The sequence below is a fragment of the Salvelinus fontinalis genome, chromosome 6, assembly GCF_029448725.1.
Source record: "Salvelinus fontinalis isolate EN_2023a chromosome 6, ASM2944872v1, whole genome shotgun sequence".
Taxonomy (NCBI): Eukaryota; Metazoa; Chordata; class Actinopteri; order Salmoniformes; family Salmonidae; genus Salvelinus; species Salvelinus fontinalis.
Genome location: NC_074670.1, coordinates 40578107 through 40605325, shown reverse-complemented (window position 1 = coordinate 40605325; position 27219 = coordinate 40578107). Strand labels below are relative to the sequence as shown.

Sequence of the window (27219 nt, the reverse complement as noted above, 5' to 3'; positions counted from 1 at the left end):
CCATTTCAAACATGGTGTTGAGGGAAATCAATATCCCAGGCCTTTCCACATTATCCTCTAAACCACCAAGGACATTTAGGCCATTTCAAGGTCAACCGATGTATCCATGTTCATCATCTTGCTGGGAGTTACTTGGCAAGAGTCCTAGAACATAGAAAAAAAGACACACAGAATTAACTCCAAATGTGTTTGCTAAGTGTCCAATGGTGCTTTACGACAATGCCTTTCAACACAGACCAAGAGTTTCTTTCAAATATGCCGAGACTGGATAATGAACTTACCACTTGAGGCGAAGAGGCCTTGCTGACTTTAGGAGGCTGTGCGCTTGAGTCTGAATCCAGCTCAGGGACATCTAGCTCAATATCCATTACATCATCCAAGTCAACCTCATATCTAAATGAAACATGAAACAAATACTAACTGCATTACAAACATGACTTGGTTTGAGTAAGATGTCTGACACAAAGGGGTTGTCTTTCATGAAGAATATACAGTGCATTTGGAAATCATTTCAGACCCCTTGACTTTTTCCACTTTGTTAAGGTACAGCCTTATTCTAATAAAATAGCATTTTTTCCTCCCTCAATCTACACACACAACACCCCATAATGACAAAGCAAAAACAGTTTAGAAAATGTATATATATATATATAAAAAAAAAAATGTAAACTCACATAAGTAGTCAGACCCTGTACTTTATTGAAGCACCTTTGGCAGCGATTACAGCCTCAAGTCTTCTTGGGTATGACGCTAAAAGCTTGGCACACCTGTATTTGGGGAATTTCTCCCATTCCTCTCCGCAGATGCTCTCAAGCTCTATCAGGTTGGATGAGGAGAGTTGCTGAACAGCAATTTCCAGGTCCCTCCAGAGATGTTCGACCGGGTTCAAGTCCAGGCTCTGGCTGGGCCACTCAAGGACATTCAGAGACGTGTTCTGAAGCCACTCCTGCGTTGTCTTGGCTGTGTTCTTAGTGTGCTTCCCTGCCACCAAAAAACATCCTCACAGCATGCTGCTGCCAACACCATTGCTTCACCAATAGGGATAGTGCAAGGTTTCCTCCAGAAGTTAAGCTTGTTTCCCAAGTCTTTAAGTGCCTTTAGGCAAACTCCAACCGGCTGTCATGTGCCTTTTACTGAGGAGTGGCTTCCGTCTGGTCACTCTACCATAAAGGCCTGATTGGTGGAGTGCTGCAGAGGTTGTCCTTCTGGAAGGTTCTCCCATCTCCACATAGGAACTCTAGAGATCTGTCAGAATGACCATCGGGTTCTTCGTCACCTCCATGATTGCTTAGTTTGGCCGGGCAGTCAGCTCTTGGAAGTCTTGGTGGTTCCAAACTTATCCCATTTAAGAATGATGGAGGCCACTGTGTTCCCTGACACAATCCTGTCTCAGAGCTCCACGGACAATACCTTCGACCTCATGGCTTTTTGCTCTGACATGCATTGTGAACTGTGGGACCTTATATAGCCAGGTGTGTGCCTTTCCAATTAATGTCCAATCACAATAAATTCACCACAGCTGGACTCCAATCAAGTTGTAGAAATCAATGGAAACAGGATGCACCAGAGCTCAATTTCGAGTCCCATAGCAAAGGCTCTGAATACTTATGTAAATAAGGTATTGTTTTTTAAATTTAATAAATGAGAAAATCTATAAAAACCTGTTTTCGCTTTGTCATTATGGGGTATTGTGTGTAGAAGTATTTAAAAAAAATTAAAATAAGGCTGTAACTGAACAAAATGGGGGGTCTGAATACTTCCCTTAGGCACTCTACAGTGAGACTAGAGAGATACATTTCATTGACATGTCTTTAACACACTTCCAAATCCAACTTCAGGAGAACAACTTGTGCTTGTAATTTATGCACAAGAGTTGGGGCACAATTCTATTAGAATAGAACATCATTTCTGTCAATCCATCATCTCAGGTTGCAAGTACAGTATGTCAACATTTAGAGAGGCTCTGATCAGGCCCTACACCCAAACAAGGGCACTGCGTTCATCCACCTCTGGCCTGCTCGCCTCCCTACCACTGAGGAAGTACAGTTCCCGCTCAGCCCAGTCAAAACTGTTCGCTGCTCTGGCACCCCAATGGTGGAACAAACTCCCTCACGACGCCAGGACAGCGGAGTCAATCACCACCTTCCGGAGACACCTGAAACCCCACCTCTTCAAGGAATACCTAGGATAAAGCAATCCTTCTGCCCCCCCCCCCCCTTAAAAGATCTGATGCACTATTGTAAAGTGGCTGTTCCACTGGATGTCATAAGGTGAATGCACCAATTTGTAAGTCGCTCTGGATAAGAGCGTCTGCTAAATGACTTAAATGTAAATGTAAATGAGATGGTTTTAAATTCCAGGATATTTGAGGGGGTTACATGGCCTGCAGCTCACTGCCTTCCTGGGCTGGGGGGTCCCACGCGTGAATCTTTACCTTCCACAATTTAATCTGCTGGTCCCATGAGCGCCGGCTGCATTTCTTAAACTTGTTAGGAGTTTTAGGATGAACTCCTGGCTGTCTCAAGTGCCTAACAAAACAATGGACAACAAATTGTTTAATACTAACTTCTGATCTAATAAGGTGGTACGTAGCCTAACACAATAATTTAATCTAAGCATTCACACTGTATTTGACTCACTTGGGTACTTCCTTTATGTATCTGTCATAGGCGAGTGTGTTCTATCCATATGTGATCTGTTTCTGCCTCCTCATCAGGACTTCCTCATCCTCCTCCATGACCTCACCAGGGACTGGAGAGTCTCTGGAATCTGAGCTGAAGAGACAGGATACAGATTAATGAATGAAATGCAATAATGGATGTAGCCTGAGTGTAGAGGTCTGCGTGGGACTGATTTCTTCATCCTGCATTTTCCATACCACATTCTGCCCCCTTTCTGTCTGACTCCCACCCGCTACGGCAAGAATTGTTCCCAAACCCAAGAGCAGTCCCGCAATGTTATTTTAGGCATATGTGACGCAGCTCATTTGCCAGCAACGGTCCCAGCAATTTTGCGTCTTAAAGGCAATATCAAAGGCTCAAAAACAACTTAAAATAGGTTTAATTACCAGAGATTCTCACATGGCCCATTATATTAGGCTAACTGTACTACTGGGCTATATTCAGCAAATAAACTAGATTAAGTACATTTCCTTGGAAAGATAACTGCCCCTGTACTTCTCTGTGAATGCATAGGCTATTCAATTGAGGCCACATGCACACCTGATCTCACAGATATGGCTACTGAACTTGAAGTAACAAGAAAGATGACACTTGCTACGTTGTGCATATAGGATATAGCATACCTTTTAGGAAGATGATTTGCTGACAAGAGACAAATAAAAGGGTAATCAATACTTATTGAAAATGAAAAGGTGCAAATCTCACTCACCATAGTAACCCAACCTATTCACGCATTGTGCCTTTTGAATGATGCTTAAATGTTTTGATTGCACCTTAACTTACGTTGGTTGAGTGCCGTCCACTTCTTTGCATTATCAATATTTATTTAGACACTAGTAAACTACAGCAGTCATATTTAACTTAACTGCCACATGATTATCTGCCCATGTAGGCAGCCTACTCTATTTCAATGAGACCACACATAGGCACACTTGAACTTTCATGCCCAACTATGAGGTAGGTTACTGCAGTTGAGGCAGCAAATAATGAATAATGCGAAAAATACGTGTTGTTAATACAATAGGTAGGCTAACACATACAGACAGAAAATGACAGTTTCCAAATAATCTGAGACAAAAATATTTTCATCCCAAAGTCATGTGCCCGACAGCCCGCTGCCGCAGCATGAAAAGCGCAGCTCGTGCCGCCCTGATCTGTCGGGACCGCGGTATTGCAGAACTCTAGCCGAGTGACAGCCTGTGCCATCAAGCCAACTCCTTGTCACGCCAAACATTGTCTGTTGGCTTGAAAATGAACCACAGAGTTGGCAAGAGGACAAACAGATCTGGGACCAGGCTAGCATGCTAAATTCAGAGTAGAAGACATCATTATTCAAACAAACCTCCCTGAAGAATTCTTCCGTTCCCTTGGACCAAACTCTGTTGCCAGTGTCCTCCTCCTGTAACTAAAAGAAACAATACCATAACACAATTGAAAGATTTTAGTCATATGCATGTACAAAGGGAAAATCTGCAGGGACTGCTGACCGTTGCATATCACAACAGACGCTTGAGCACATTTCGTCAGTCTCCACTTCACTCTCCCAGTCCATGCATCTGGGAACAGGACCTTCACTTTCAGGAGTGGTAAAACTGAAAGAAGAATGACATGCATCATTAATTATGAGTATTATTATAATTATGTACACATTTGAGTATACAGTCCATTCGTAAAGTATTCAGACCCAGTCACTTTTCCCACAGTTTGTTATGTTAAAGCCATATTATAAAATGACCCCCCCCCCTCAATATCCCAAAATGACAATGCGAAAAAGAAGCAAATTTTTTGCAAACGTATTAACAATAAAAAAATATCTGAAATACCTTATTTACATAAGTATTTAGACCCTTTGCTACGAGACTCGAAATTAAGCTCAGGTGCATCCTGTTTCTATTAACAATCCTTGAGATGTGACTACCAAATAAATTCTGCAGAATTGAAGGTCCCCAAGAACACCGTGGCCTCCATCATTCTTAAATGGAAGAAGTTTGAAACCACCAAGACTCTTCCTAGAGCTGCCTACCCGGCCAAACTGATATACCAAGGGAGAAGGGCCTTGGTCAGGGAGGTACCAAGAACCCGATGGTCACTAACAGAGTGCCAGAATTCCTCTGTGGAGATAAGAGAATGTTCCAGAAGGACAACATCTCTGCAGCACTCCACCAATCAGGCCTTTATGGTTGGAGTAGCCAGGCGGAAGCCACTCCTCAGTAAAAGGCACAACAGCCCGCTTGGAGTTCGTCAAAAGGCATCTAAAGACTCTCAGACCATGAGAAACAAGATTCTCTGGTCTGATGAAACCAACCAAGAATTAACTCTTTGGCTGAATGCCAAGCATCACATCTGGATGAAAACAGGCACCACTCATCACCTGGCCAATACCATCCCTACTATGAAGCATGGTGGTGACAGAGTCATGCTGTTGGAAAGTTTCAGTGGCAGAGCCTGGGAGACTAGTCAGGATCGAGGGAAGATGAACAGAGGAAAGTACAGAGAGATCCTTGATGAAAACCTGCTCCAGAGCGCTCAGGACCTCAGACTGGGGGGGATAGGTTCACCTTCCAACAGGACAACAACCCTAAGTACACAGCCAAGACAAAACAGCAGCTTCGGGACAAGACTCTTGAATGTCTTTGAGCGGCCCAGCCAGAGCCCAACCCGATCAAATAACTCTGGAGACCTGAAAATCGCTGTGCAGCGACGCTCCCCATCCAACCTGACAGAACTTGAGGGGATCTGCAGAGAGAACTGTGAGAAACTCCCCAAATACAGGTGTAACACGCTTGAAGCGTCATACCCCAGAAGACTCGAGGCTGTAAACGCTGCCAAAGGAGCGTCAACAAAAGTACTGAGAAAAGGGTGTGTATACTTATGTAAATGTTATTTCAGTTTAATTTTTGCTAAAATTTGTAAAAACCTGTTTTTGTTTTGTCAGTATGGGGCATTGTGTGTAGATTGATGAGATGAAAAAACGATTTAATCAATTTTAGAATAAGGCTTTGAACATAAAAGGGGGTCTGAATACTTTTACAAAATGCACTGTGCGTGTAATATCTATATACAGTAGGGAGAAGAGGTATTTGATACACTGCCAATTTTGCAGGTTTTCCTACTGACAAAGCATGTAGAAGTCTGTAATTTTTTTTATCATAGGTACACTTCAACTGTGAGAGACGGAATCTAAAACAAAAATCCAGAAAATCATATTGTATGATTTTTAAGTAATTCATTTGCATTTTATTGCATGACATAAGTATTTGATACATCAGAAAAGCAGAACTTAATATTTGGTACAGAAACCTTTTTTTTGCAATTACAGAGATCATACGTTTCCTGTAGTTCTTGACCAGGTTTGCACACACTGCAGCAGGGATTTTGGCCCACTCCTCCATACAGACCTTCTCCAGATCCTTCAGGTTTCGGGGCTGTCGCTGGGCAATACTGACTTTCAGCTCCCTCCAAAGATTTTCTATTGGGTTCAGGTCTGGAGACTGGCTAGGCCACTCAAGGACCTTGAGATGCTTCTTACGGAGCCACTCCTTAGTTGCCCTGGCTGTGTGTTTCGGGTCGTTGTCATGCTGGAAGACCCAGCCACGACCCATCTTCAATGCTCTTACTGAGGGAAGGAGGTTGTTGGCAAAGATCTCGCGATACATGGCCCCATCCATCCTCCCCTCAATACGGTGCAGTCGTCCTGTTCCCTTTACAGAAAAGCATCCCAAAAAATGATGTTTCCACTACATGCTTCACGGTTGGGATTGTGTTCTTGGGGTTGTACTCATCCTTCTCCCTCCAAACACGGCGAGTGGAGTTGAGACAAAAATAGAGATTTTTGGTCTAATCAGACCACATGACCTTCTTCCATTCCTCCTCTGGATCATCCAGATGGTCATTGGTAAACTTCAGACGGGCCTGGACATGCACTGGCTAGAGCAGGGGGACCTTGCGTGTGCTGCAGGATTTTAATCCGACGGCGTAGTGTGTTACTAATGGTTTTCTTTGAGACTGTGGTCCCAGCTCTCTTCAGGTCATTGACCAGGTCCTGCCGTGTAGTTCTGGGCTGATCCCTCACCTTCCTCATGATCATTGATGCCCCACGAGGTGAGATCTTGCATGGAGCCCCAGACCGAGGGTGATTGACCGTCATCTTGAACTTCTTCCATTTTATAATAATTGCACCAACAGTTGTTGCCTTCTCACCAAGCTGCTTGCCTATTGTCCTGTAGCCCATCCCAGCCTTGTGCAGGTCTACAATTTTATCCCTGATGTCCTTACACAGCTCTCTGGTCTTGGCCATTGTGGAGAGATTGGAGTCTGTTTGAGTGTGTGGACAGGTGTCTTTTATACAGGTAACGAGTTCAAACAGGTGCAGTTACTATAGGTAATCAGTGGAGAACAGGGGGGCTTCTTTAAGAAAAACTAACAGGTCTGTGAGAGCCGGAATTCTTACTGGTTGGTAGGTGATCAAATACTTATGTCATGCAATAAAATGCAAATTAATTACTTAAAAATCATACAATGTGATTTTCTGGATTTTTGTTTTAGATTCCGTCTCACAGTTGACGTGTACCTATGATAAAAATTACAGACCTCTACATGCTTTGTAAGTAGGAAAACCTGCAAAATCACACATACACAGTGGTTTGCGAAAGTATTCACCCCCCTTGGCATTTTTCCTATTTTGTTGCCTTACAACCTGGAATTAAAATTGATTTCTGGGGAGTTAGAATCATTTGATTTACACAACATGCCTACCACTTTGAAGATGCAAAATATTTTATTGTGAAACAAGAAATAAGACCAAAAAAAAGAACTTGAGCGTGCATAACTATTCAACCCCCCAAAGTGAATAATTTGAAGAGCCAACTTTTGCAGCAAGTACAGCTGCAAGTCTCTTGGGGTATGTCTCTATAAGCTTGGCACATCTAGCCACTGGGATTTTTTCCCATTCTTCAAGGCAAAACTGCTCCAGCTCTTTCAGGTTGGATGGGTTCTGCATGTGTACAGCAATCTGTAAGTCAAACCACAGATTCTCAATTGGATTGAGGTCTGTGCTTTGATTATGCTTTTCCAAGACATTTAAATGTTTCTCCTTAAACCACTCGAGTGTTGCTTTAGCAGTATGCTTAGGGTCATTGTCCTGCTGGAAGGTGAACCTCCACCCTAGTCTCAAATCTCTGGAAGACTTAAACAGGTTTCCCCTCAATAATTTCCCTGTATTTAGCAGCATCCATCATTCCTTCAATTCTGACCAGTTTCACAGTCCCTGCCGATGAAAAACATCCCCACAGCATGATCCTACCACCACCATGCTTCACTGTGGGGATGGTGTTCTCGGGTGATGTGAGGTGTTGGGTTTGCGCCAGACATAGCGTTTTCCTTGATGGCTAAAAAGCAAAATGTTAGTCTCATCTGACCAGAGTACCTTCTTCCATATGTTTGTGGAGTCTCCCACATGCCTTTTGGCAAACACCAAACGTGTTTGCTTATTTTCTTCTTAAACAATGGCTTTTTTTCTGGCCACTCTTCCGTAAAGCCCAACTCTGTGGAGTGTACGGCTTAAAGTGGTCCTATGGATAGATACTCCAATCTCCGCTGTGGAGCTTTGCAGCTCCTTCAGGGTCATCTTTGGTATCTTTGTTGCCTCCCTGATTAATGCCCTCCTTACCTGGTCCGTGAGTTTTGGTGGGCGGTCCTCTCTTGCCAGGTTTGTTGCAGTGCCATATTCTTTAAATTTTTTATTAATGGATTAAAATGGTGCTTCGTGGGATGTTGAAAGTTCTGGATAATTTTTTATTTTTAATAACCCAACACTGATCTGTACATCTCCACAACTTTGTCCCTGACCTGTTTGGAGAGCTCCTTGGTCTTCATAGTGCCACTTGCTTGGTGGTGTTGCAGACTCTGGGGCCTTTCAGAACAGATATATATATATATATATATACACACACACACACACACACACACACACACACACACTGAGATCACGAGACACTTAAATAAAGTCCACCTGTGTGCAACCTAACTCATTATGTGACTTCTGAAGGTAATTGATTGCACCAGTTCTTATTTAGGGGCTTCATAGCAAAGGGGGTGAAGACATATGAACACACCCCTTTTCGGTTTTACATTTTGTTTTTATTATACTTTTGCAAGGCACTGTATGCTGCATCACAACCGGCCGTGATTGGGAGTCCCATAGGGCGGCACACAATTAGCCCAGCGTCGTCCAGGTATGACCATCATTGTAAATAAGAATTTGTTCTTAACTGACTTGCCTAGTTATATAAAAGGTAATATAAAAAACATTTTAAAAAATATATATATATATATATATTAGTTTTTTTTTATAACATTGAGTGTTGATTGAATATATCTGGTAGTTTTTACCCATGGAGTTGAAGGACTGATGGCAAGTCTGCTTGTTTGGTTAGCAAGATAGCTGGCAAATTTTTGCATTTAAAAAGGATACTTCAGATTTTGGCAATGAACTTAAACCTACTTCCCCAGAGACAGATTAACTTGTAGATACCATTTTTATGTCTGTCCAGTATGATGGAAATTAGAGGTAGTTTTACGAGGCAATGCTAACTTCCTTCCGACTGGACAGTCATAAAAATGGTATCCACGTTGTCGGACTAAGGGAAGTAGAAAAACGGCCTCATTGCCAAAATCCCGAAGTATCCCTTTAAAAAGATGCATCTCACTCAGAACCGGCTTCTTGATCAATGACGCCTGACAGCAATGTGGACATGGAAGAGAGCTCGTAGTGAGGATGGTGGATATAATTTGTTTTAAGCATATCCCAGTTTAGGTCACCTAACAGAACAAACTCCGAAGCTAGATGGGGAGCGATCAATTCACAGATGGTGTCCAGGGCACAGCTGGGAGCTGAGGGGGGTCGGTAGCAGGCGGCAACAGTGAGAGACTTATTTCTGGAGAGATTAATTTTTAAAATTAGAAGTTCGAACTGTTTGGGCATAGACTTGGAAAGTATGACAGAACTTTGCAGGCTATCTCTGCAGTAGATTGCAACTCCTCCCCCTTTGGCAGTTCTATCTTGACGGAAAGTGTTATAGTTGGGTATGGAAATCTCAGAGTTTTTGGTGGCCTTCCTAAGCCAGGATTCAGACACGGCAAGGACATCAGGGTTGGCAGAGTGTGCTAAAGCGGTGAGTAAGGCAAACTTAGGGAAGAGGCTTCTGATGTTGACATGCATGAGGCCAAGGCTTTTTCGATCACAGAAGTCAACAAATGAGGGTGACTGGGGACATGCAGGGCCTGGGTTTACCTCCACATCACCCGAGGAACAGAGGAGTAGTAGGATGAGGGTGCGGCTAAAGGCTATCAAAACTGGTCGCCTAGAGCGTTGGGGACAAGGAATAAAAGGAGCAGATTTATGGGCGTGGTAGAATAGATTCTGGGCATAATGTGCAGACCAGGGTATGGTGGGGCACGGGTACAGCGGAGGCAAGCCCAGGCACTGGGTGATGATAAGAGAGGTTGTATCTCTGGACATGCTGGTCTCAATGGGTGAGGTCACCGCATGTGTGGGGGGTGGGACAAAGGAGGTATCAGAGGTACGGAGAGTGGAACTACGGGGTCCATTGCAAACCAAAACAATGATAACTAGCCTGAACAACAGTATGCAAGGCATATTGATATTTGAGAGAGACATACAATAAGGCATAAAGTGATTGCAGGTCATGATTGGGAGAGCTAGCTAAAACAACAGGTGAGATAACAGCAGCTAGTCAGCTAACACAGCAACAGAAGGTAAAAATGGCGACGACTAGGCAGAGAGGGTCGGATTAACTACACACAGATCCTGAGTTAAGGCACAGAGCCGACAGATAAAACACAAATAAACAGAATGGAGTACCATGAATTAATGGACAGTCAAGCAGGCATCAGCTATGTAGCCAAGTGATCATAGTGTCCAGGGGGCAGCCGTAGATGGAGCAGTGAGGCCTCCACTAAGCTAGCACGCGTTTAAAGTTAGTAGCCCGGCGGGTGGTCTGCTCAGACGGAGGGGGTCTGCTCAGACGGAGGCCGGTTGAGGGCACCGGTTGAGGGCACGTCTGCAGACCAGACGTGGTCGTGTCGACAGAGAATCCAAGCCGGATAGCGATGGCGAAAGAGAGGTTGTGAATTGTAGAATTGTGTTTGCTAACTGGTGCTAGCTTCCTGGCTGCGCTAGCTGCAAGATAAGCTAGCAGTTAGCAGACCGGGGCAGGCAAGTTAGCCTTTGGGGGACGTCGCGATGGGGGGGGGAGTCTGTTTTTGCCTCTTCGTGCGGTGACGTCGATAGACCAGTCGTGGAATTAGCAGGGTTCCAGGTAGCTCTAGGTAGCTAACAGGCCTAGTAGGTTAGCAGGATGGGCCTTCAGCGGGCGTCACGCCTGAGGGGCCTGTTGGAGTCCTCGGGCAGATTATGTCGGTATTCCAGTCGTAGAGGATCGGCGGGGTTCCGTGCTCCGTACCGGCAGTAAAGGGGTCCGGATATTGTAGCCCAGGAGTGGGCTTCAGTGGTAGCACAGGAGCCCTAGCCGGGCTAGCTTCAGGCTAATTGGTGCTTGCTCCGGGATGTAAACGCTAGCCAGGAGTGGTCACCCGGGATTGTGGTTAGCTAGTTGCGAAGATCCAGATGAAAATGTTCAGAGTTTGCGGTAGGAATCCGGGGATATGGAGAGAAATAGGTCCGTTATGCTCTGGTTTTAGTCACGTTGTTCGAACTAGCGAGAGCTTTCCGAGCTAAAGGTTAGCTGATGACCGCTAGCAATGGTTTGCTAACTGATAGCTGGTAGGCAGTTAGCTGGCTATCTTCAGTAGATGGATTCCAGATCAGAAGTAAATAGAAATACTTTAGAAAAAAGCAGATCCACGCCACATTGGGTGAGGCGGGTTGCAGGAGAGTATATAGAAGTTGAGGTTTAAGAAAGTATTTTTAAAAGATATGCGAAGAAAAAGATGTAAAAAGATATATACAAGGGACACGGGACACGACAGGACAAAGACGTCTACACTGCTACGCCAGCTTGGATTTATGATGAGTATTTAGGTATTTGACGTTGGTGTCTGTAATTACTCTGGCTGCTTCGGTCCTATTTGTGAAGGTAGCTGTGATGGTAGCTGCAATGTAAAACTGATTTATACCTCAAATATGCACATTTTTCGAACAAAACATACATTTATTGTATAACATATTATAAGACTTTCATCTGATGAAGTTGTTTGTTGGTTAGTTTGGTTGGTTCTTGGTTAGTTAGGTTGGCTTTGTGCATGCTACCTGTGCTGTGAAAAATGTTAGTGCTTTTTTGTATTTGGTGGTGAGCTAACATAAATATACGTGCTGTTTTCGCTGTAAAACATTTTAAAAATCGGACATGTTGACTGGATTCACAAGATGTGTATCTTTCATTTGCTGTATTGGACTTGTTAATGTGTGAAAGTTAAATATTTCAAAAAATATCTTTTGATTTTCGCGCCCTGCACTTGAAGTGGCTGTTGTCATATTGATCCCGACTTAGGGATTGCAGCCATAAGAAGTTTTAAGGAGAGGTATATCTATAATTCCATGTGTATAACCTGTATTATCATCTATATTTATGATGAGTATTTCTGTTGAAACGATGTGGCTATGCACTATCACTGGATGTTTTTGGAACTAGTGAATGTAACGCACCAATGTAAACTCAGATTTTTTTATATAAATATTAACTTTATCAAACAAAACATGCATGTATTGTGTAACATGAAGTGCTATGAGTGTCATCTGATGAAGATCATCAAAGGTTAGTGATTAATTTTAGCTATATTTCTAGTTTTTGTGACTGCTATCTTTCGCTGGAAAAATGTCTGTGCTTATTGTGTTTTGGTGTGACCTAACATAATCGTTTGTAGTGCTTTCGCTGAAAAGCATATTTAAAATCGGACACTTTGGTGGGATTAACAACAAGATTACCTTTAAAATGGTATAAGAAACATGTAAGTCTGAGGAATTTGAATTATGAAATTTCTGTTGTTTTGAATTTGGCGCCCTGCACTTTCACTGGCTGTTGTCATATCATCCCGTTACCGGGATTGCAGCCATAAGAAGTTTTAAGACACTAACATCTCACAGACGGTATGCAATTAAGGTCACAGTTGTGAAAACGTAGGACACTAAAGAGGCCATTCTACTGACTCTGAAAAACACCAAAAGGAAGATGCCCAGGATCCCTGCTCATCTGCGGTGTGTCACAGCATCTTCGGACTGAGCTTGTTGTCATTGCAGACAATCTTAACGCTGTGCGTTACAGGGAAGACATCCTCCTCCCTCATGTGGTACACTTCCTGCAGGCTCATCCTGACATGACCCTCCAGCATGACATTGCCACCAGCCATACTGCTCATTCTGTGCGTGATTTCCTGCAAGACAGGAATGTCAGTGTTCTGCCATGGCCAGCAAAGACTGAGTCCCCTCTTGTACCCCCTGTTCACTCATGACGGCACGGCCTGGCATGACTCGAACACCATCAATAAGTTTTCCGATGACACAACAGCGGTAGACCTGATCACTGACAACGATGAGACAGCCTATGGGGAGGAGGTCGGAGACCTGACCGTGTCGTGCAAGGACAACAATCTCTCCCTCAACGTGATCAAGACAAAGGAGATGTATGTGGACTAAAGGAAAAGGAGGACCGAGCACACCCCCATTCTCATCGACTGGGCTGTAGTGGAGCAGGTTGAGAGCTTCAACTTCCTTGGCGTCCACAACACCATCAAACTGGCATAGTCCAAGCACACCAAGACAGTCGTGAAGAGGGCACGACAAAACCTATTCCCCCTCAGGAGACTGAAAAGATTTGGCATGGGTTGTCAGATCCTCAAAAGGTTCTACAGCTGCACCATCGAGAGCATCCTGATGGGTTGCATCACTGCCTGGTATGGCAACTGCTCGGTCTCGACCCTTCCTCCTTTACGCTGCTGCTACTGCATATTACCCCAATTACCTCGACTAACCGGTGCCCCCACACATTGACTCTGTACCGGTACCCCCTGTATATAGCCTCGCTATTGTTATTTTACTGCTGCTCTTTTATGTGACTTTTATTCGTTTATTTATTTATTTTTATTATTTATTAAAACTGCATTGTTGGTTAAGGGCTTGTAAGTAATCATTTCACGGCAAGGTCTACACCTGTTGTATTCTGCGCATGTGACAAATAAAATTAGATGTCATTTTTATTTGATTACTAAAATGGTAACATCTATATTAAAACACCATAACCCACAGACTTCACTATAGTAATGGTAAAATGTGGATGGGACATTTCTGCTGGGATGGAGGAATTATCAAGAAAGTTCAACTGGATTATCAGGTCAGTCTAGGGTACTATTTGCCCGAAGAGGTGAAGTACTGCGATGAGCTATACAACTGTACTTCTGATTCTAATTCTCAACAGGGAAGTTAAAAGGTCACTGTGGAGGACCAACAGTGATAGGGGGGATCGTCTCAAAGGGACTGACATGCAGGGATAAAACATAAGGAAAGGACTTGTCAATAATGAGGTCAAAAAGTCATTATGCTAGCCTATGCTGTTTTTCATTTGACTTGTCAGGAAAGGAACGTGCGTTGCACACGCAACTACAGTCGGTGGTTATCTAGCTAACCACAGATCTTTGACCTAACCAAGATAGATTGTCAGCAGCTAGCAAACAGGGCTTACCTTATCACAGAGATCCAGCGACGCCTCTCGCTTACAGAGGTCGGAAAATGATCACACGCACATGTGCGTATGGAAGTAGTGGTTACAATCCGGTACATAGCACAGAAAGATCCTTGCTTCTGATCGATGGAGAGCCCTAATGTTAGCTAGTTAGCTACAAAGGTCAGGGTAATTAAAAAAAAAATGATAGTAATAAAAAAATGCTACAGTAGCTAGCTAAGGAATTTGAAAAATGCTAAACAAGAATGCAGATGAGAAATACACAGGATCAATTATTTACTTGAGAAACTAAAAAGGCTATATCTAACTTGCTAGGTTACTCGCTACTTGTCGATGAGAGTTTGCATGGAGAAATGTGGAGGTTTTTCCCGTCCTGCGCCTTGAGCGATTACATCAAAGCTTGCGACAGGATATGTAGTTTTGTATATAGCCACATTAGCGGCTAATTCGTGTTTCATTTTTGGGGGGTATATACAGGCAAATATGTAAGTTACCTGAGAGAAATGTGCACGCTCATCAAACCATTCACGCCAGGGTAAGACGAAACACAGACCTTAAATTAAGTAGTTCTAAAAATGTATGGTTGAAAAAACGACTGGAACCATTTCCGGGGACTCAAACTTTAAAATAATTCACCGTGGGAATCAAAATAATAAACAAATTTTAGAGCCAAAACGGTCGTCAATGATTATTTTTTGGCTGTTCTGGCGATCGTAATTTTCATAGGCTTTCTAGTGCTTGGGCAGACCAACTGGGAACTTGGGACTCGGAATTCTCCCTTATCTGGCTTCAGGGCGTTCAACAAAACTGGGAACTTGGAAAAACGAGCTCCGACTTCTAATAATTGTTTTGAACGGTCATCCAACTCGGAAACTATGGCATCTTCCTAGAGCTCTGAATTTCCGACCTTCCGACCTAAAGCTAACTGACGTCTCGATTTGAACTTGTTTTTTTTCAGAGTTCCTAGTTGTCTTGAACACATCATAAACAAGCACGCCAAATCCCTCCCCCTTCGCCATGGTCAGTGCTGTCTGGGATTCGTGGGAAGTCCCTACCCTAAACCCTAACCTTAACCCCTACCCTGACCATAACCATAACCCTTATAACCTTAGAATTAGGAATTAGAATAAGGAAAGGCCGTGAACCTTCCATTGACGGTCCAATGCCATCCTCCTCTCTTTTCGCCTGATCACCATCAGAGACACACATGTCATCAGAGTGGACAGCTGAACACTGTATGCTGGAAACACTCGGTTTGTTATTTTTTGATTAAAACAAAACCACTATTTATTAAATATGAATTCCGAATTTGTTTTAGCGTGGATTCTGCAACACGGGTAGCTTTTAACAGCTAGGACTGCTATTTCTTGTCCCTGGAATCCCGTTTAACAGACAGGTTGAAGCCTGCTTGACAGAGATGTTAAGCTGCTAGCCATCAAGCTAACGAAGTTGGTACCAGATGAGTTTTGCAATGGAGCCCTCTTTGTATGGAGAAATAAATGAATGGTTCCAGCGCTGTAGGTGCTGAATCTACTACACTTTGCTTCACGACAAACCGGATCACTCAGAGTTCCAATGCGGCAATTGTTTGCTTGCTGAGGATTATAAGCTTGAGGTGGCTTCCTTGATCATGCAGGTCGCCAGCCTACGAAAGAAACTGGGGAAAACACAGAGTGGAATGTTTACATTTTCTACAACAGTGGCTGGATGACGTTCGCACTTGTTGGGTGCATCTCCACCTTGTCATTTGTCGTTATCCGACATATTGCCCGGAGCTCCCCCATCTGATAGCAGAGTCGAAGGAGTACAGCAAGAGGAGCAAGGCAGTCAATGATGGTTGCATGTCACGAGCAGTGGAAGCCAAAGACAGCAGCTTCCACGGCTATTTACCAACCCATAGTAAACTTTTGGGAAAAAATGTGTGTTGACCAGATACAATGCTATTTTATAGTGATCAAATTGACAGCAAACATTCAGCATGCTTATAAGGAAGGACATTTAACAATTACAGCACTTGCACAAATGACTGACGATTGGCTGAGAGAAATTGATGATAAAAATATTGTGGGGCCTGTTTTGTTTGACTTCAGTGCGCCTGTTGACATTATCGATAATTGTCTGCTGCTGGAAAAAACGTATGTGTTATGGCTTTACACCCCCTGCTATAATGTGGATAAAGAGTTACTTGTCTAACAGAACACAGAGGGTGTTCTTTAATAGAAGCCTCTCCAACATAATCCAGGTAGAATCAGGTATTCCCCAGGACAGTTGTCTAGGCCTCTTACTTTTTTCAATCTTTACTAATGACATGCCACTGGCTTTGAGTAAAGCCAGTTTGTCTATGTATGCGGATGACTCAACACTATTCATGTCAGCTACTACAGCGACTGAAATGACTGCAACACTAAACAAAGAGCTGCAGTTAGTTTCAGAGTGGGTGGTAAGGAATAAGTTAGTCCTAAATATTTCTAAAACTAAAAGCATTGGATTTGGGACAAATCATTTACTAAACCCTAGACCTCAACTAAATCTTGTAAAAAATAATGTGTAAATTGAGCAAGTTCAGGTGAGTAAACTGCTTGCAGTAACCCTGCATTGTAAACTGTCATATCAAAACATATTGATATAACAGTAGATAAGATGGGGAGAAGTCTGTCCATAATAATGCGCTTGTCTACCAGCATTATCAACAAGGCAGGTCCTACAGGCCCTGGTTTTGTCGCACCTGGACTACTGTTCAGTCGTGTGGTCAGGTGCCGCAAAAAGGGACTTACATCCAAGGGCAGCACGGGGGGGCTTGGGAAACTTGCTGGGGGGGGGTGCAGAGCTGTTGGTAGGGGTAGCCAGGTAGCTAGCTAACGTTATGACATCAGATGAGCGAACGTTAGTTACCTAACCAATTCTCTATAGTATTGCCGTTCCTCAAGTTATAACATGTTAGTTGCTTACTGAAGCCTGGCAATCTGTGTGAAATGTTAACTAGCTAATGAACTAACAGTAATGTTTTCCCTCTACGGTATTTGGTTAATTTTCAAAATGAGAGAATTAGGTGAAAATGAGGCGTTGCTTGTTAAACAAGTTTAGCTGGAGCTGGGCCTGGCTAAGATGCCACTATAGAGGTGAAAGGAACACCACACACTTCCCTCTTTCTCACTTTTTTAATATAGTGGATAAAAAGGGATATGCCAGGTGTACTCTCTGCCTGAAAGAGATCAATTATGCCAACAAAGGGTATCATGCTCTGCTGGCACATTGTAGAACAGATGTCCACAGGCAGAAAGTGTACAATGTAATAATGTGCAGTGTATCCCAAAGATATTGCTTTTGTGTTGAACTTGACAGTAGCACTTGTGTGCGTGAGGAGGGATTATTGAAATGTTTTACTTGGTGAATGTTGTTTTTGCACACATGTAGCCTTGTGTGATTGATGTCTACTATAGTGGCCACTATAATAAAGCAAAAATAGAACGTCTGTTTGTTTCATTCTATTTATACTTTAAGATGTTCTGTGGTCACAAGCCTTCTATTATAAAGGCTGTCATGCCTAACTGCAATATTAGTGTACGACTTGAGTGTAATTTACAGTAAAGTCTAGGCAACAAATAACATCAGATTGCATTCTTAAATTTTTTTTTAGGTTCAGATTAACAACTCTTTATTTTACACACAGAGACTGATCATGTAGGTCATTTTCTTTGTTTAATTAGTTAACCTGCATTTCCCCCTAGCAGGACCTTTTTTTCATGTTTCAGTGCAAAAAAAAAGTTGCACCTTTTTGGGCCCTCACCAGGTTGCATCCCTGAAATATGGTATTGGAACTGACTTTTTAAATATTTCCTGTATATAGAATGCTTACTTTGTTTCTTATTTCTCTTGTTTTTTTTTCTTTGTTTCTTTCCCCTAGTAATACATTGTTGTTGATTTATTCCATTGTTGGGCTTTGAATTTGCAAGAAAGGCATTTTGCTGTACTTGTGCATGTGACATTGAAACTTGAAACATCTGCCATTTTCAGGCATTTTGAGACAAATCAGAGTTCTTCTGGGGAGGTGGCTCATTGAACTTTAGTTGATTTAATCTTGTAAACTACACATTAACAGCTAAAAGTGGATTTGCAGCATAGGCTTACAGATGAAGGGGAAAAAAGTATTAACAATTAGGTAGATTAACAAAACTGACGTTATGGTGATGACGCCATATTTGGAGAGTTCCTTGCTCATGGCGGAGATTGGTGCTTTTGGCAACCCACTGGAGTAGGATTGTTTGATGGTGATGCCAGATGATCGATGGTGGTGCAGTTGGCTTGCTGGCCCTAATGTCATTCTCAGCTCAGCCTTTCTGTAGCCCGGCCTTTGTACTCCTCCACAAATAACTTGTAGCGCACACTTGGCAAAATGGGTAGAATTGCAGAAAACTTGCTGTAAAAGTCCATGCAGCTGTTTTGATCTCTTATTTCTGGGAAACAATTAAGTACCTTACTGTGATTGTTTAACATTTTAAAATGATAAAAAAAATAAACAAATGGCTTCTTAGCAAAGAGCAATTTCTCAATTAAGAATTTTGCTAGGACTGTCTGGGAGTGGTCTGAGTGGGGAGGCGAAAACTGATAATTAGCTGTTGTTGGCAGAGAGGTTTGGAACTCTCTTCCTTATTGGTCTATTAACAACTTCTATCACCATGGAAGGCCAAATTGCAGGTGGTCTTTTCAAACAGCTCTTACACTTAAATGGCATTATCGTGTTCACAATTACACAGTATTTATTCAAACCTCAGTGTGTGCACGCGCGTAGATATAGTGCCTTCGGAAAGTATTCAGACCCCTTGACCTTTTCCACATTTTTCTTTGTTACAGCCTCATTCTAAAATGGATTAAATAAACTCAGCAATCTACACACAATACCCCAAAATGACAAAGTGAAAACAGGTATTTAGCCATTTTTGCAACAAAAAAAAAGAAAGTATTTTCATAAGTATTCAGACCCTTTGCCATGAGACTCAACTGTGCTCAGGTGCACCCTGTTGACCCATTGATCATCCTTGAGATTTTTCTACAACTTGATTGGAGTCCACCTGTGGTAAATTCAATTGATTGGACATGATTTGGAAAGGCACATACCTGTCTATATAAGGTCCCGCAGTTGACCATGCATGTCAGAGGAAAATCCAAGATATGAGGTAGAAGGAATTGCCCGTAGAGATCCGAGACAGGATTTTGTCGAGGCACAGATCTGGGTAAAGGTACCAAAAAGATTCTGCAGCATTGAAGGTCCCCAAGAACACAGTGGCCTCCATCATTCTTACATGGAAGAAGTATGGAACCACCAAGACTCCCTAGAGCTGGCTGCCTGGCCAATCTGAGCAATCGGGAAGAAAGACCTTGGTCAGGGAGGTGACCAAGAACCCGATGGTCACTCTAACAGAGAGACTAGTCAGGGTTGAGGCAAAGATGAACGGAGCCAAGTACAGAAATCATTGATGAAAACCTGCTCCAGAGCACTCAGGATCTCAGACTGGGGTGAAGGTTCACCTTCCAACAGGACAACAACCCTAAGCACACAGCCTAGACAATGCAGGAGTGGCTTCGGCACAAGTCTCTAAATGTCCTTGAGTGGCCCGGACTAGAACCAAATCAACATCTCTGGAAAGACCTGAAAATAGCTGTGCAGCGACGCTCCCCATCCAACCTGACAGAGTTTGAGAGGATCTGCAGAGAATAATGGGAGAAACTCCCCAAATACAGGTGTGCCAAGCTTGTAACGTCATACCCAAGAAGACTCGAGGCTGTAATCGCGGCCAACTCGCGACCGAGTAAAGGATGTGAATACTTATGTAAATGTGATATTTCCGGTTTTATTTTTAATACATTTGCAAAAATGTCACTTTTTACTTTGTCATTGTGGGGTATTGTGTGCAGATTGAAGGGAAAAAATCGATTTAATCAATGAAAAGCAAATATGTAACATAACAAAATGTGGAAAAAATCTGGGGTTCTGAATGTTTTCTGAATGCACTGTATATAGAAACACAGGAAAGTCACGTGTTTTTTTCTTACTGCACTGGGCCTTTAAAACTGCAACATTTTCTCTTTGCCCCTTGGCAAAATGTGTAGAATTGTACGAAATGTACATTAACATCCCGGCAGTCCTACAATCTAAGCTTGATGCCCTCAATCTCACACAAATCATCAAGGAACCCACCAGGTACAACCCTAAATCCGTAAACAAGGGCACCCTAATAGACATTATCCTGACCAACTTGCCCTCCAAATACACCTCTGCTGTCTTCAATCAAGATCTCAGCGATCACTGCCTCATTGCCTGTATCCGCCACGGGTCCACGGTCAAACGACCACCCCTCATCACTGTCAAACGCTCCCTAAAACACTTCTGCGAGCAGGCCTTTCTAATCGACCTGGCCCGGGTACCCTGGAAGGATATTGACATCATCCCGTCAGTTGAGGATGCCTGGTCATTCTTTAAAAGTTACTTCCTCACCATATTAGACAAGCATGCTCCGTTCAAAAAATGCAGAACCAAGAATAGATATAGCCCTTGGTTCACTCCAGACCTGACTGCCCTCGACCAGCACAAAAACATCCTGTGGCGAACTGCAATAGCATCGAAGAGCCCCCGCGATATGTAACTGTTCAGGGAAGTCAGGAACCAATACACTCAGTCAGTCAGGAAAGCAAAGGCCAGCTTTTTCAAGCAGAAATTTGCATCCTGTAGCTCTAACTCCAAAAAGTTCTGGGATACTGTAAAGTCCATGGAAAACAAGAGCACCTCCTCCCAGCTGCCCACTGCACTGAGGCTAGATAACACGGTCACCACTGATAAGTCCGTGATAATCGAAAACTTCAACAAACATTTCTCAATGGCTGGCCATGCCTTCCACCTGGCGACTCCAACCTTGGCCAACAGCCCCGCCCCCGCCGCTGCTACTCGCCCAAGCCTCCCCAGCTTCTCCTTTACCCATATCCAGATAGCAGATGTTCTGAAAGAGCTGGAAAACCTGGACCCATACAAATCAGCTGGGCTTGACAATCTAGACCCCCTATTTCTGAAACTGTCCGCCGCCATTGTCGCCCCCCCTATTACCAGCCTGTTCAACCTCTCCTTCGTATCATCTGAGATCCCCAAGGATTGGAAAGCTGCCGCTGTCATCCCCCTCTTCAAAGGGGGAGACACCCTGGACCCAAACTGTTACAGACCTATATCCATCCTGCCCTGCCTAGCTAAGGTCTTCGAAAGCCAAGTCAACAAACAGATCACTGACCATCTCGAATCCCACTGTACCTTCTCCGCTGTGCAATCCGGTTTCCGAGCCGGTCACGGGTGCACCTCAGCCACGCTCAAGGTACTAAACGATATCATAACCGCCATCGATAAAAGACATTACTGTGCAGCCGTCTTCATCGACCTGGCCAAGGCTTTCGACTCTGTCAATCACCATATTCTTATCGGCAGACTCAATAGCCTCGGTTTTTCTAATGACTGCCTTGCCTGGTTCACCAACTACTTTGCAGACAGAGTTCAGTGTGTCAAATCGGAGGGCATGTTGTCCGGTCCTCTGGCAGTCTCTATGGGGGTACCACAGGGTTCAATTCTCGGGCCGACTCTTTTCTCTGTATACATCAATGATGTTGCTCTTGCTGCGGCCGATTCCCTGATCCACCTCTACGCAGACGACACCATTCTGTATACTTCCGGCCCTTCCCTGGACACTGTGCTATCTAACCTCCAAACGAGCTTCAATGCCATACAACACTCCTTCCGTGGCCTCCAACTGCTCTTAAACGCTAGTAAAACCAAATGCATGCTTTTCAACCGTTCGCTGCCTGCACCCGCACGCCCGACTAGCATCACCACCCTGGACGGTTCCGACCTAGAATATGTGGACATCTATAAGTACCTAGGTGTCTGGCTAGACTGCAAACTCTCCTTCCAGACTCATATCAAACATCTCCAATCCAAAATCAAATCTAGTCGGCTTTCTATTCCGGAACAAAGCCTCCTTCACTCACGCCGCCAAACTTACCCTAGTAAAACTGACTATCCTACCGATCCTCGACTTTGGCGATGTCATCTACAAAATAGCTTCCAATACTCTACTCAGCAAACTGGATGCAGTTTATCACAGTGCCATCCGTTTTGTTACTAAAGCACCTTATACGACCCACCACTGCGACCTGTATGCCCTAGTCGGCTGGCCCTCGCTACATGTTCGTCGTCAGACCCACTGGCTCCAGGTCATCTACAAGGCTATGCTAGGTAAAGTGCCGCCTTATCTCAGTTCACTGGTCACGATGGCTACACCCACCCGTAGCACGCGCTCCAGCAGGTGTATCTCACTGATCATCCCTAAAGCCAAAACCTCATTTGGACGCCTTTCCTTCCAGTTCTCTGCTGCCTGCGACTGGAACGAATTGCAAAAATCTCTGAAGTTGGAGACTTTTATCTCCCTCAACAACTTTAAAAATCTGCTATCCGAGCAGCTAACCGATCGCTGCAGCTGTACATAGTCCATCTGTAAACTACCCACCCAATTTACCTACCTCACCCCCATACTGCTTTTATTTATTTACTTTTCTGCTCTTTTGCACACCAGTATCTCTTCTTGCACATGATCATCTGATGATTTACCACTCCAGTGTTAATCTGCTAAATTGTAATTTCGATTTATTGCCTACCTCATGCCTTTTGCACACATTGTATATAGATTCTCTTTTTTCTACCATGTTATTGACTTGTTTATTGTTTACTCCATGTGTAACTCTGTGTTGTTGTCTGTTCACACTGCTATGCTTTATCTTGGCCAGGTCGCAGTTGCAAATGAGAACTTGTTCTCAACTAGCCTACCTGGTTAAATAAAGGTGAAATAAAAAAAAAAAAAAATCATCAAACATTTCTGAAAAATCGATGGCAAATTAAAGACAAACATCTTGTGAATCCGCCAATATTTCCGATTTTTTTAAGTGTTTTACAGCGAAAACACAATATAGCATTATTTTAGCTTACTACAATAGCCTACCACACTACCGCATTCATTCATCAAGGCATGTTAGCGATAGCAATAGGCACGTTAGCGATAGCGAATAAACCAGCAAAAGATATATAATTTTTGACTAACCTTGATAAGCTTCATCAGATGACAGTCCTATAACATCAGGTTATACATACACTTATGTTTTGTTCGAAAATGTGCATATTTAGAGCTGAAATCAGTGGTTATACATTGTGCTAACGTAGCATCTTTTTCCCACAACGTCCGGATATTTTTCTGACACTTTTTCTGACACACATATTCTGACCAAATAACTATTCATAAACATAACAAAAAAATACATGTTGTATAGGAAATGATAAATACACTAGTTCTTAATGCAATCGCCGTGTTAGAATTCTAAAAATAACTTCATTACGACATCCAGCTTAGGTATAGCGAGAGAGTACCCAAAATCTGGGCGCAAACGACTAGTACAACATGTTCGACAGATATATGAAATAGCATCATAAAATGGGTCCTACTTTTGCTGATCTTCCATCAGAATGTTGTACAAGGGGTCCTTTCTCCAGAACAATCGTTGTTCGGTTTTAGAACGGCCTTTTTCCCTCTCGATTTAGCAAGCACACTTGCCAAGTGGCGCGAATCTCTCCATCGTCAACAAACTCAGAGGACAGAACACAGCAAAACTCCCGAAAAAATTTCAATAATCTGATTAACCTGTCTAGGATCAGCGTGGCGCTAGCGGCACACCCCCCCCCCCCCACTGAAAAACCAGTGCCGCGAAATTCAAAAAAAATATTTTTTTTAAATATTTAACTTTCACACATTAAAGTCCAATACAGCTAATGAAAGACACAGATCTTGTGAATCCAGTCAACATTTCCGATTTTTAAAATGTTTTACAGGGAAGACACAATATGTAAAGATGTACATCTATTACCTAAAAACACATTAGCATAATCCACCATCTTTTATTTGTCCACCAACACCAGTAGCCATCACCAATTCGACTAAACTAAGATATTTATAGCCCCTAACCAACAAAAAAACTCATCAGATGACAGTCTGATAACATATTTATGGTATGGGATAGGTTTTGTTAGAAAAAAGTGCATATTTCAGGTATATGGCATAGTTTACAATTGCACCCACCATCACAAATGGACTAGAATAATTACAATGAGCAACGTGTTTACCTAACTACTAATCATCAAACATTTCGTAAAAATACACAGCATACACGAATCGAAAGACACAGATCCTGTGAATACAGACAATATTTCAGATTTTCTAAGTGTCTTACAGCGAAAACACAATAAATCGTTATATTAGCTTAGCACATAGCAATTAGCAGCCCAGCATTGATTCTAGCCAAAGTGAGCGATAAAAGTCAACATCGCCAAAAGATATTAATTTTTTCACTAACCTTCTCAGAATTCTTCCGATGACACTCCTGTAACATCATATTACACAATCCATATAGAGTTTGATCGAAAATGTTTATATTTAGCCACCAAAATCATGGTTAGACAATGTGAAATGTAGCTCAGCTGGTCAGAAAATGTCCTTGCGCCACTTAGACAGTGATCTACTCTTATACATAAATACTCATAAACGTGACTAAAAAATATAGGGTGGACAGGGATTGATAGACAATTTAATTCTTAATACAATTGCGTTATTACATTTTTTAATTTATCCTTACTTTCAATACAGTTTGCGCCAAGCGAAGCTACGTCAAAAAACATGGCGTCCTAAGCCACTAAAATGTTTCGACAGAAACACGATTTATCATAATAAAAATGTCCTACCTTGAGCTGTTCTTCCATCAGTATCTTGGGCAAAGGATCCTTTCTTGGGAGAAATCGTCTTTTGGTGGAAAGCTGTCCTCTTGCCATGTGGAAATGTCAACTGCGTTCGGGATGAACTGAAAAGCGTGCCCAACTTTTCACATCGTTGCAAAAATAAATGTCCCAAAATCGCACTAAACGGATATAAATTGCTATAAAACGCTTTAAATTAACTACTTTATGATGTTTTTAACTCCTATAACGAGTGAAAAGATGACCGGAGAAATATAACAGGCTAAACTAACGCTTGGAACAGGTGCGCGCCGGTGTCCTCTAGGCTCATGACGCAGCTCCCAAAGAATGACTAGCTTCAGGGTTTTTTCATTTGTAGGGCCTGTGAACGCGCAATCGACCCCGTTGGAATCGTCATCACGTAAAGGCACCCAGGGGAAGACGTAAGAAGTGTCCGTATAGTCATAGCAACGACAGTGCCCTTTTAACTGACTTCAGAAAAGTGGCCAACATTTCTCAAATCTGACTCCATGTCAGGGAAATTGCTGTAGAATGGGCTCTGTTCCACTTAGAGACAAAATTTCAACTCCTATAGAAACTATAGACTGTTTTCTATCCAATAATAATAATAATATGCATATTGTACGATCAAGGATTTTGTGGGAAGCCGTTTAAAAAATTAGCCAAATTAGCATAAATAGTCTAAACAGCGCCCCCATCCCCAACAGGTTAAACTATATTGAAAAAACATACTTTACGATGATATTGTCACATGTATCAAATAAAATCAAAGCCGGAGATATTAGTCATCAATAACGACAGCTTATCAGAAGGCAAATCCAGGTCCCTTCTCGCGCTCTCCAGAAAACAGGAAACTGGTGACACGTCATGCCAAGAGCTATTATTCGAGCCCAGATCAAGTTACACACTCAATTTCTTCTCTCACTGCTTGTCGACATCTAGTGGAAGACGTGTGAAGTGCATCTAAACTTTTAAATATCAAGGACTTTAATAGGCAGGCCCTAGAAGAGAGCATCGATATCAGATTTTCCACTACCTGTCAGGATGTTATCTGCAAAAGGAGTTCTGTTTTACTCACAGATATAATTCAAACGGTTTTAGAAACTAGAGAGTGTTTTCTATCCAATAGTAATAATAATATGCATATTGTACGAGCAAGAATTGAGTACGAGGCCATTTAAATTGGGTACGATTTTCCCCCAAAGTGAAAACAGCGCCCTCTGTCCTCAACAGGTTTTAAGTTGTGCTATAGCTTTGGTAAAGGTTCAAGAGAGCACAGGTGGATCTGTTTGCATTTCAGGAGAACACTCATTGCCCCAGCTGGTTCCCAGTGTCGAACTCTATGGGTCTGGACTCCTCTGCTCATGATTGGCCGGCAACGATGCTTTACACTTTCCCACCATTTCCCCTGATCAGAGCTACGCCAGACAGGGTCATCTTCATTGGCCACCAGCTGCTCTTGATCGCTCCATGCTGGCCGAGACTACAATGGTTCAGCCTTCTGTTGTCTCTCCTCTTGGGGACCCCATGGCAGCTGCCCCTGAGGCCCGGCTTTCTCTCCAGGCTGGGGGGACACTGTGGCATCCGGACCCGCACCGCCCCCAGCTTAGTGCTTGGCCTCTGGGAGGCGCTAGTGGACTAGTCTAGGCCTTCAGGACAATGTGGTGCTATGGTTTCTTCCACCAATGCATCATATCAAATGTGGTGAGGCATATTCTGTACATGGTGCGAGAACTGTGTTTGCAAATGGTTTTACGGTTTTCACAGTCACTGCATCCACATTGAGGCCAAAAGGGACCCATGAGTGGTTATCCATTTCTCTCTAAATTTATGAAGGGAGTTTTACGTAACTGTCCAGCAATGGCCTGCTCGGTGCCAAACTGGATTGTTGACGTGGTGCTGTCAGCGCTTGCTAAGCCACCCTCGAGCCCCTAGAGTCAATGACTTTGAAGCACCTATCTATGAAGGTGGCATTCCTGTTGGCTATTACCTCCAC

At 43.1% G+C, this 27219-nt stretch overlaps 1 protein-coding gene across 1 annotated transcript; it reads right to left on the bottom strand.

The window, feature by feature from the left end:
* Window positions 1-26807, bottom strand: LOC129858614 (histone RNA hairpin-binding protein-like). The gene is given in 7 exon segments (XM_055927930.1): window positions 1-144; window positions 282-393; window positions 2379-2528; window positions 2640-2774; window positions 4024-4086; window positions 4169-4273; window positions 26614-26807. Coding segments are annotated over 7 exon segments (828 nt in total). The 3' UTR covers window positions 1-75.
* Window positions 26808-27219: the final 412 nt, after the last annotated feature.